At 47.5% G+C, this 12032-nt stretch overlaps 1 protein-coding gene across 3 annotated transcripts in view; it reads right to left on the reverse strand.

The window, feature by feature from the left end:
• Positions 1–615: 615 nt before the first annotated feature.
• ACLY (ATP citrate lyase) overlaps positions 616–12032 on the reverse strand; it is a 40497-nt gene continuing 29080 nt past the window's right edge. For all 3 annotated transcript variants that reach the window (XM_046676862.1, XM_046676860.1, XM_046676861.1), the window contains 9 exons: positions 9620–9747; positions 8910–9003; positions 6647–6801; positions 5264–5414; positions 4920–5063; positions 2777–2890; positions 2361–2443; positions 1996–2072; positions 616–1605 (listed from right to left, as the gene is read on the reverse strand). In XM_046676862.1, coding sequence (XP_046532818.1) covers positions 1511–1605; positions 1996–2072; positions 2361–2443; positions 2777–2890; positions 4920–5063; positions 5264–5414; positions 6647–6801; positions 8910–9003; positions 9620–9747 — 1041 coding nt within the window. In that variant the 3' untranslated portion in view covers positions 616–1510. The remainder of the gene's footprint in view (positions 1606–1995; positions 2073–2360; positions 2444–2776; positions 2891–4919; positions 5064–5263; positions 5415–6646; positions 6802–8909; positions 9004–9619; positions 9748–12032) is intronic.

A 12032-nucleotide genomic window follows, 5' to 3' on the forward strand; every position in this document is an offset into this window, starting at 1 on the left:
GTTTTGAAAAATATCACTGGTGGCTGCGTGGCAAATGGACTGTAAGGGTACAAGGTAGAACTAGGGGCAGAGTTAGCAGACCAGATAGAGACTTGGCGCCCAGATAGAGAAGTAGAGGGAAGGATGACTCCGGTGCCTTTGGTTTGAACATCCTGGTGGGCGGGGCTTTGGTTCCTGCTCACGGGGAAAGGGGAGGTGCAAATTTAGGGGAGAAGATAGAATGATTTCTGTTTTTTTGAAGATAGTGTTTTGTGTTTTTTTTTAAGATTTTATTTTTTCCTTTTTCTCCCCAAAGCCCCCCGGTACAGAGTTGTGTATTCTTCGTTGTGGGTTCTTCTAGTTGTGGCATGTGGGACGCTGCCTCAGCGTGGTCTGATGAGCAGTGCCATGTCCGCGCCCAGGATTCGAACTAACGAAACACTGGGCCGCCTGCTGCGGAGTGCGCGAACTTAACCACTCGGCCACGGGGCCAGCCCCTTGAAGATAGTGTTTTGATTTTTTTTTTTTAAGAAGTGGATAAACATTTTAAAAACTACATGTAGTAAAACTATTAGAAAGTACAGTTCAAAGGAATGCAGATGAAAGGATATAGATGACACGAGACAGCAGTATGTCTTCACTGTTACTATATAGTTTATTTAAACCAAACTATGATAATATAGAGAAGAGACTGAGGTTGACAGCTGCCCAGAATCTTTGTGGATTACAGATGCAAACTGGCTGGAGCAGAGTCCTTAGACCCATATTTCAGTAACAGACAAATCAGTTGCATAAATACAGAGAACGTAAGACACAAGACATTTCACAGCTTTTTGCTTTGTGTTTCCATTTTAAAATATGTATGTTACAACTTTACATTTTAAATTACTAATCCACATATTTTGTGACAATGGCTAAGGATGCAATGGCCCCATCCATCCCACTGACATAGCAGACTTGCGTCTGCAACATGGAACGTTTCAGCAGGATACCAAACAAATCTTTAACATACAACATACAAACATCCTAAAAAAGAAGATTAATACAATGCTCTGCATGTTATATGGGGAGGAAGAGAGAAGTGGAAAAACAAGACATTAGGGGTGCTTTAAATGTATAGTATCTTGAGGTCTTAAAAGTTTCATTCTCTTCCTCCAAGGGAAGAAAAAAATTTAACTAAAGGAAAAAAGAAAGCAACATCATAACACCCTACAATGCGGAAAAACACTACCCTGACGTGCTTAGATACTTCCAGATAATAAATACAGCAGGGAGCAGAGCAAATGTCACAAGTATTGGCTTGGTTTTTATTTCTATGTGTATAAAAAAAAAACCCACAAAAAACATGAAGCTTCTTTGTGTGGAATGAACAGTGTTAGCCTGTGGATGTTGGTCCTCAGTTGCCTGTACACTGGTGGCTATTTACATCCAGGCTCATCCTATAGCAAACTCCAGGGCCAGCCATCTGAGCACTATTTCCAGGGGGAGGAGTTCTTGTCTTCACTTTACTGCAGGAGGATTCCTGTCTCAGTTACATGCTCATGTGTTCCGGAAGAACATATGAAATATCATCCCACGGGTGACGATACAGCCCCTGCTTCAGCCTCTTCTGATCAAGATAGTGTCCTAAAATGGAGCAAGTGCATCCTTTTGTTAAGAGTTGGTGAGTTTATTAAAGTTTGGTGAAGGAGAGAAGACAAAGAAGGGAAATCTTCCTGATGCAAAGGAATGGGGAAGTAAATCCAGATCCATTCCATAGGCAGCTGCCAGCCTTGGTAAAAGGAAACTGTTGAATTTGTTTTCTCAGGCTAGCAACTGAAGTCATTTCCAAAAACAAAGGGACAAAGATAAAGATAAGGGGGAAGTTAAAGGAAGGAAGGAAGGATTAGGAACAATGGTTAAGACAACGTGACATCTCTTTTGTAGAAACTCAACCACATGGGTAGTGGTACAGCTAAACCACGGGGTAAAAGAAAACCCCAAAAAACTCTTAAAACAACAACAATAACAACTCACCAATGAAGCCCATGCTCCTCCCCAGCACAAAGATGCCGTTGAGGGCTCCAATGTCAATATACTCATCAGCTTCTTCCCTGCAACACACCATCGACTTGTAGTTTTAAAATGGCTCACGCGACGGCCCTCCTGCCCACAGACAGTCTGACTTCCACCCGGGAACGAGAAGTTGGCTCTCTTTGGTTTCAAAGGAGAAAAAAGGGGTGTACCCAGTGGTGGGAGTAAAGGCAGTTTTCATTTTCTTCTTTCTGCCTCTCCCTATTTTCTAAATCCTCTATAATGAGCATGCAGGGCTTTTAGAGTTTGGAAGAAATAACAACAAAGTCAATCAATGTTCTGAAGAAGAAGAGGGTTGCAAAGCTCACCGAGTGAAGGACCCACAGTTTCTAAGCATGTCTACAAATGCGACTCCGATGAGGCCGTCTACATTCAGGATAAGATTTGGTTTCTGGGAAGGCAAAAAATTCAAGGCATTAACATGATTTGTCACTTTTTCCTTGTAATTTCCCACTATTACTACTACTATGATTACCACCAATTCTAACCACCATTTAAAAACCTCCCACCAAAACAACCCGGTTGATTAGGAGAGACCGTGTCTTACTCGCCTGGTTGACACTTCATATATGTCTGTTGAACTTAGTTATGCAACTGAAATAAAATTTACCAGAAAACCAGGTTTGATTTTAGCTGCACAATTAGAACATAACCTGGCTTTCATTTTCCCCAAGAAATTCACCCAAAACTGTGATTCGGGAACTAGGGACATTTTCTTTTTTACCTTCGAGGTGGTAATCTTCTCTACTTCCAGCGCGTAGTCGAGCAGGGGGGTGGCAGGGAAGTGCTGTCTGACGTAATCTTTGAGGATCTGCACTCGCATGTCTGGGTTGTTGATCTGGAAAGTGACCCAAAGTTACCAAGGAACCAACTCTAACACTGCTGTTAAGGGATGTGTTCATGGTCGTGTCGCAGGTGGACACTACTGTACGTAATGTATCCGGGAGGTGTGTCTCAGGGACCTGATCCACGTGCATGATTCCATGTGGCACAGATTATGACGCTGCTGTGGGGCTCAAGGTTTCTGAAGTCCTCTCATATCTCATTTGAGCTTCAGAACAACCTTTGTAGGTTCTCCCTTTTACGTTACAAGCAAGGAACTGAGACGTGGAGACATTACGTGAGTTAGCTGTGGGTCCTATGGTGCTAAGCAGCAGGGGGCTGGGGCTCACCCACTCTCCAACCAGAAGTCTTAGGGTCTAGCAGTAGCCATGCTGCCCACCAACTCAGTAGTCAAGCTGAGCTGTAACAAAGTTCTCAGTGTTTTTCTTCCTTCCTCAAAGCCCCAGTGCAGTTATATATTCTAGTGGTAAGTCCTTCTAGTTCTTCCACATGAGCCACTGCCACAGCATGGCTACTGACAGACGGGTAGTATGGTTCTGTGACTGGGAACTGAACTCGGAGCGCCAAAGCAGTGAGAGCACCAAACTTTAACCCCTAGGCCATCAGGGCTGGCTCAAGCTCTCAGTTTTTAACTAAGCAAGCACATGGTGGCAGTGGGGCAGCAAAGCACCCCTGACATTTCAGGAAAAACTCTGGACCTGCATTGAATGGCAACGAACCATGTAAAGAAACCCACAGGAAGCAATAATCTGTCAGTGGGGGAGTGAGATGGTTTAAACACACGCCAAATCCCAATGCCACAGTGACCTCCCTTAGCAAAGAGACACGCTCGGTCACAACGGACTCCAGAAAGGAGGGAGCCCAAAAGACTACGTGTGGCAGTGCAGGGCTGACGCTATCTCAGAAAGATGCCCTGCGCTGTGTGTGCACTGTCTGCTCTCGAGCTGGGGACGGCTGAGCAGAGTTCAGCAAAGCCAGGATGAAATGTCCCCCAGAACTAACCACGTGCCCTGGTTCTAATGCAGTCCTTGCTCATCAAGCAGACTCTGGAGGCCTACCCTGAGCTGGCCAGGCACTTGGATGCCTGGACGGGGGTGTCTCAGATCACATGCCTGGCCCTCTTCTATTAATGTGAGTCATACACCCTGCCTGGATCAGTGGAATGACTGACTGAATGAGGTTTCTGGAGCAACAGAACCAAGGACATCGAGGCTAAGGGACCTAGAAGGAGCTGTCCCTGTAAGGCCCTGAACAGCTGTACCTCTTCTCTTTCCCTTTGATTTCTAAACACAACTCATTCCCAGGACACACAGGGACTCCGTGCACTATGGGGGACTCTATTAGCCATTTAAAATATTCACCACGCCCCCACACCTTTCCCAATCAAGCTGACCCTGATATTATTGCTCTTCCTGCCCCAGTGATGGCATGCTTAACCATGTGACTTGCTGTGACCAATGAAATCTGAGCGAAAGTGAGCCATGCAACTTCCAAGCAGAAGCCGTCAGAGCTTTCATGGGGTTCTGCCATGGCTGTTGTCCTTCTGACATAAGGCAGCACATCCTGGATAGGGGCTGCTCCTTCAGCAGAGATGATGGAGAACAGAGCTGCAGCCAACCCACAGTGGATGTAGGGTGAATAAGAACCAAACCTTTGCTGTTGTAAGCCACTGAGATTTCTGGAGTAGTCTTACTGTAGCGCACAACATCATCTAGCCTAAGGTGACCGATTTGTCCCTTTAACCCTGACCTTTGTCCTTTATCCTATAAGGTTCATTGGGCAGAAGCTAAGGTTACCAAATTGCCAGCTCATCATATTTTCACACCACAATTCAACAAGATAAAAACTGTTTAAGGGCAAGCTGTACTATCATGGAAAAAACAGCTGCTTTATATTTGGCATCCGTCAACACATCCAAACTTTTGCATGTTGGGACTCAAGAGCCTGGTATTCCCAGCTAAGTCAATGCTCTCTCCTCACCATCTACCCTGTAGATCCAGTCCCGTAAGGGAGCAACAACCTACCGATTTCACTCGGTGACCGATGCCCATGATCAGTTTTCCTTCCTTCTTCATCTTGTTCACAAACTCCATGGGGATAATGCCACTGTCAAAGGCTTTGCTGAACATCTTGGCTGCGGCATCCAGGGCACCCCCGAACCGGTCCCCCTGAAGGAGAAGCAAGCCCATGTTACCCTGAGCTGTAAGAGTCTCCTTCAGCTTCACAGACCCACCTGGCAGGCCCCGAAGAGCCCCCAGCAATGGGGTTTTACACTCAGGGGTTCCTTGCAGGACCCTGCTGCAACCAAGTGGCATGATGCCAAAGCCCAGTGTCCCCGCTGTCCACCTCCCAGGATAACAGTACTCACAATGGTGAGCAGCCCCGAGGTGAGGCTGGAGACCAGGTCCTTCCCAGCCCGAGCACAGATGATGGTGTTGTGAGCCCCAGACACGGCTGGCCCATGATCAGCCGTCACCATCAGGCACATCTCAATGAACTGGCAGGAGTACTTGGGCAACCTGGAGGAGGGTGGGCAAAGGCGAGCTGCTGAACAGGAGGTTCACTGACAAGGCCATGCTTCTACTTTCTCCCATCTGTCCAGATAAGTCACTCAAAGTCAAGAAGGGCAGCATCTCCCAATCCAGGTCTAACACCCTCATATGACTCCAAGGCAAAAACCTCCTGATTCTGGAGCAGCTCTGGACTTTGCTAAAATTAAATTCTGCTTTAAAATAAGAGTTAGCAACCAGGGTTTGAAATCTCTTCTTTAGGCAGCAGTTTTCAGCATGAGTTGCTGCAACACGATTTGACCTCTATTTGTGGCTACCCTTCAGGTACCAGACAGAGAGGAGGTGAGGTCCCTGTCCCTTCCACAATGTAGGAGGCCCCAGGCATGGTCAGCCTCCCAACTGATAATTAAGAATAAAATCTGGAAGTGGTGCACCTACAACACGACTGACGAACAATAATGTACAACTGAAATTCACAAGATTGTAAACTATCATAATCTCAATAAAAATTAAAAAAAAAAAAGAATAAAGTTTGGAGATGTGGGGACACAAAAGCAGAGTGAAACCTGCTCAGGTGTTACAGCCCATGAGCTCTTCCCAGGAAGGGCCCCAGACAGGACTGAGACCCACCTCTCTGCAGGTGAGGGCAGGACACAAAGCAAGATTTCAACCTGGCCTCTGCCCAGTGCCACCCCAAGCCAGGGCTCTGTGAATCATGTACTCGCTGGCCCCCCTGCCCAACTGTTGGTCCCAGGGGAGGGGTAAGCTTGGGAATTGAAAAAAAAAAACAGTTTTTTCTCACATTCAGGCTGATGAGACCCAAATTTGCAAAGGACACAGTACGATCAAGGTACTTTATGCCTGTTCAGCAACTCCACCAGGCCTGCACTCTCTGAGCTACCAGCTCCATCCATATCTCCCTGCTGACCCCTACCTTTCTCCCCAGAGGCCTGCATTTAAACTGTTCCATTTCTTTAAAAGTTCCCAGGGGAAAGGGGCTGATTCAGGATGTCTGATGAGGTCATTGCTTTCTACTTCTCTTGGCTGAGTCTGGCCTTGCTGTCTTGGGAAGACTTGGGAACAGCCTGTCTCTGTTCCTTCTGGCCTTTCAACTGATCTGAGGCCATAAAGACTGACCTTGGACATATTCCCCAAGGCTGCCCACCCCAACTCCCTTGTCAGGAGAAAATCATTAACTCCAAGTTGCAGGGCCCTACTATCTTCTGCCCTCCAGGCCTCACCTTCTCTGGAACCAGAGGAGGCCGAGGACCCCACCGATGCCCATCTCTTCCTTGAAGACCTCAGTGATGGGCATGCCCGCGTAGATGAGCTCCTGGCCTCGCTCGTCACAGATGCTGGTCATGAACGAGGCAGGTTTGCGGATCAAGCCCAGCTCCTGAGTAGAGGTGGGGACAGACAGAAGCAGTGCTATGGTGACCACAAAGATGTTTCCAGGCCTATCCCACTGTGCTCTCAGAACCAGTGTCACAAGGAATGTCTTAAATTCTGGCAGCCAACCAACAACTCTCAGGCAAACACCTCCCAAGAAAGAGGCACAAAAGCCCTTTTCTTCGATGATTTCAGGCATAGAAAATAGGAGCACCATGCCCACGGCACTGGCTCAGCCTCAGCACCATTTCTGTTCAGTACTGAGCATTTGCGGAGCCAGGCAGTGCGCTAAACCACTGACATCCATCAGCTCATTTTAACCTCACAAAGGAGACTGATCCCTCGTGTTACAGCAGAGGAAACGAGACTCAGAGAGGCTCAGTCACCAGCCCAAGGCCACTTGGCTAAGAAACGGAAGAATGAATCCAAAGGGAGAATCTTAAGACACTCCACATCTGGCTGCCAACCCCACACCAAAATGTAATGAGGCCCATGGCTGTGGACATGGGGGCTCCCCCACTTTCCCCAGGCGAGGGGACCGAGCTCCTGAATTTCCTGTTTCCAGAGTTGGGGCACATGGGGGTATGTATCATCGGCCAACTCTATCTAAGCCTATTTCTTCAATTATCCGCTCTGAATCTTATAACCAAAAACATACTTTTTTTTTTTTTTTTTTAGGAAGATTGGCCCTGAGCTAACATCTGTGCCCACCTTCCTCTATTTTCTATGTGGGATGCCTATCACAGCGTGGCTTGATGAGCAGTGCATAGGTCTGCATCCAGGATCTGAACCAGTGAACCCTGGGTCGCCAAAGAGGAACACACAAACTTAACCGCTGCACCACTGGGCCGGCCCCAAAATATACTTCTAAATTAGATTTTAATTACAAAAGTAACATGAACAAATACACTCTCCTTTTTAAAAATCTATAAGAGAAGAGATAAAGTTATGTTGCCTTTGACCTCCACTCCATCTTGGTTTCCTGCCTTAGTGTTTGTTAGTTGAGTGGACACCTTTCTGGACCTTTCTTTTTCTACTTTTATTTACATACATCCATAGACACAGGGAGAACATACAACACTGTTCAGTGTGCATATCATAACAGATATACTGTCCCATAATACGCTGTTTACTCAGTGAATGTGGGCTCACTCCATAAATGTTGGCACACAGACAGATCTATTCATTCCTTTTAACCGCTGTATAGCATCCCACCACATGACAATACTACAAGTTAGCCATTCCTCCACTGATAACCGTCAACTAGAAAAATATGCTTCAATGTGTTTCTTTGTGTGTACATGCATTTCTCTGAAGTAGCTTTCTAGACATGGAATTGCTGGGCCATGAGGTTTGAGCACTTTTAAATTTGACTGATGTGACCCAGCTGCCTTTCAGACAGGCTGTGCCAATTTCTACTCCCATCAACCACGAGTGAGCGCAGCAGCTTCCTCACATCCATACGAGTAGCATATCAAAGAATGTTTCTATTTTTGCTGACCTGATGGAGAAAATTGGTATCAAAGCTTTTACTCTGGTTCCATTTATAACGAGTGAGACTGAGCATTTTTTCATGCTGACAGTCTATTTCTTACCCATTTTTCTAATGGGTTGTGGGTCTTTTTAAAACTGATTCCTAAGAGTTCTTGTAGATTAAGAAAATGAGCTCTTCATCTATGCCGTTCAGACAAGTAGGCAGAGTAGACTCTGCTTTACCCCTGAAATCCATTAGCGAGTGCAGACAACTCTAGGGCACAACGTCTGGCCTGGCCCGGTTCCCAGGTCAGGCCACACAGCTGTGAGAGATCCATGCTGTGCCTCGCCCTCCTCGGCCTTGTATCGGACCTACTGACCCACTGGTCAGAGGGGCCACCTTGCAAGCCCTGGCACACAAGGAAGGGGTGGGATCCAAGAGTCTGTCACGCAGTTCCTCTGAGGCCCTTGGGGAAGCCTCCGTCAGGGCTGGGATCTGGAGCCCAGAGCTGGGGCTGTGTGGTTGCTCTGAGTAGTAGGGCCTGCCTGGTTTCTAGGGGTTCCAGCCAAATCAACTCAAAACTCCCCTCCTTAGCCCCCAGACCTCCCCTGCCCACACTCGGGGACACACACGGCACCTACCCTGGCCCAGGAGTAGTCCATCGGCACAGTCGGGGGCGGCACCTCCTGAGCAGGGACAATGACCCCTTTGGCCACAAGATCCTCGTACACAGACCTGGGAGGTGGGGGAGGGGCAGGAGAAAAGACATCCACGTGGATTTTATCCTTCTGGGCTCTTCTAAGCCATCCCAAGAACGCTCCTTTATCCAACCCAAACACTTCAGGTTTCTTCAGCTCTGTCCCCAGTCCTGTCAGAGGCTTATTCTCACTAGTGGGATTCCTGAGAACTAAATGAAGACAGGTTATGGCCAAGACCCCCCCACCCCGCTTCTCTGAACTAGGTTTTGCAGAAAGCCGAACCTGGAGGCCAGGCAAGGACAAAGTGGAGGAATGGGAAGAGACAACAGGAGATCCAGTCACTTCAACAATCACTCACAGGTGACCCTTTCTAAACGTTTCTATGCTCGTCTCTCGTTTGTGGCCAGGCAAGCAGATAAGCTCAGAAACTGAACGTGTTTTGACACCAGCCTAACAGCCTGTAACTATGCTTCTAGAAACAAAAAACAAAACAAAAGCCAAAGAGAAAGAAAGGATTTTGGACCATCGTACAGCTGCGCCAGACTCCCGAGAGGGAGGAGGAATCTCGACACACCCGTGTCGGCGAGGCTGCTGTCCTCAGGAGGGACAGAGTAAGGGAGGAGGAGGCTGGGTCCTCCCCAGGGTCCACTTACTGGATGATCTCTCCAAGCTCATCGAAGCTCCGGGGCACAAACACTCCTGCCTCCTTCAAAGCCTGGTTCTTGGCTACTGCAGTTTCAGACGCCTGGTTGGCACAAGCTCCGGCATGGCCAAACTGCACCTGGAGGGCGAAGGAGAGCACTTTACAGGACTTGTTAGCCCCCGGGACAAAGGCTCCTGGGACACGTCGGCACTGGCTATGGGCTGTACCCTGCTAAACGCTCTACATGCCCCAGTTCATTCAAGCCTCAAGCAGATTCACTCAATAGTACAATGGATGACTCTCATTTACAGAGGAGGAAACTGAGGCACTGAGCAGTTCAGGAGCTTACTCAGGGTCACACAGCTGGTGTACTGGAGCCAGGACACAATGTCTGACAGCCCAACTCCACAAAACCTTCATTCGGCCTCCCCCGGGTCAGTGGTCAGGGGATAGAGAATCGGGGTTGGTTTTGAGTAATCTGTGAGAAGGGAAGTTACAACCTGGCAACTTTAGGCTGAGCTGAGCTCACCGGCATGATCTGAATGTCCCACACATACTTTTTATAAAGTATGTACCAATATTTAAAAAACAAACAAACAGAAGATTTCATGTAAAGATACAAATTCCCAGCTTCTCTTAAAAAGCCAGATTTTGCACCAGTAGGCCTGCACTCCCACACAGCAACAACCACCTGCAGCCGTTAGCAACTGCCCCCTTCCACCTGAGCGTGCACTGAGGTAAAATACCAATCCAGTGGAATGTGGGGCTTGACTGGCTATGGGAAGTGAGCGAGAGAGAAGAGAAAACCAATCAGAAGAGCTAAGTGTCAAGTGTCTTTGATCAAGCAAGGGGGAAAAGGAATTCACCTAATGAAACATCTGGGGCCCCGACCTACGGTGGGGTGTGGTGGGGCATCATAATGATACCAACCTTTTTAAATAACACTCACTACGTCCAGGCACTTTTCTAAGAGCTTTACTCATTTAATCTTTCAGTAGCTCTGCCTGTCCCCTATAAAAAAATGAAATGGAAGCACAGAGGGGTAAAGCAACTTGCCCAAGGCCACACAGGGTAGTATGCAGCAGCATTTGAACCTAGGGAATTTGACCTCTGTGCTCTCAATCACCATATATAACAAAAGGGGCCTTACGTGTTGAAAAGGTCAGGAACCACTGCTATGTTTAGCAACACTTGAAAACTCATGCCTCACAGTGGGTTCCCAATGCAGTCTCTGTAGGACATAATCGGGTGGATGGGCTGGGAAGAAGAGATTCTGCACTCGAATAACCTGAGATAACACTCGGTTCAAGGAAGTCAAACAAGTGTAACTCCGAGATTTCGCAAAACTAAAAGCAAAAATTTTAAAAGGGAAATAGATTATACTGCATGTTCATAATGCCTAGAAGTTCTCTTGTTTTCCTGTTTGTTCGGTTTGGGTTTTTCTGTTTTGTTTTGAGAACACTGCTACAGGACCAGTGTTTTGTGGAACACACTTCTGAAAAATGCCACCTTACCGATACTCCCTTGTCTCTACTCCCATCCCCCAGTTCTTCATTCATTTTCCCCAGGAGCTGTCTCAGGTGGCCAATGAGTAGAGATTTAGTTGTGTACCTATCATATCTCCTCCAGGGGGCAGAAAGTCCTGCAAGGTCATGTGACCTGTTCAGAATTCAGAAATCACCCATTAGCTGAGGAGTTACCGTACTATTTGCATTTGTATCTAAGTATGCTTAAAATTTCATAAAGGAAGTTTTAAAAACTAATTAGAAAACAAAAACAGGGGCTGGCACAGTGGCGCAGCTGTTAAGTTCACACGCTCTGCTTCAGCGGCCCAGGCTTTGCCGGTTCAAATCCCAGGTGCGGACCTACGCACTATTCATCGAGCCATGCTAAGGCAGGTGTCCCACATATAAAGTACAGGAAGATGGGCACAGATGTTAGCTCAGGGCCAATCTTCCTCAGCAAAAAGAAGAGGCTTGGTGGTGGATGTTAGCTCAGGGCTAATCTCCCTCAAAAAACAAAACAAAACCACCTCTTGAGGACCTGCCCAACCCATGGGACCATCATGAGCACTCAGCCAGAAACAGAAGAGCAAGGTCGTTGCCCTCTTGGAGGTGATGTCCTCAGCGTGGTGGGGTGGGGAGGGGGAGGGCTGAGAAGGCACAGTTAGTTAAGAGAAACGATGGAGGGGAGGAAGGAATTAGTTTTGGCTGTCGGGGTAGAGGGGAGAGCAGTCAAGGAGAGAGAATGAGGAGCAGCTTCATGGAACGAGTGGGTGAAGAGTGGAAATGAAAAGTTGCCAAGACCTGTACGTGCCAGACCTTTCCAATTACTTCCTCATTTAAGCCACACAACAACCCCACAGCAGCCCATTTTACAGCCCAGGAAACTGAGGTAGAGAGAAGCTACGTGACTTGCCCTGG

This window comes from Equus quagga, chromosome 11 (assembly GCF_021613505.1).
Source record: "Equus quagga isolate Etosha38 chromosome 11, UCLA_HA_Equagga_1.0, whole genome shotgun sequence".
Taxonomy (NCBI): domain Eukaryota; kingdom Metazoa; phylum Chordata; class Mammalia; order Perissodactyla; family Equidae; genus Equus; species Equus quagga.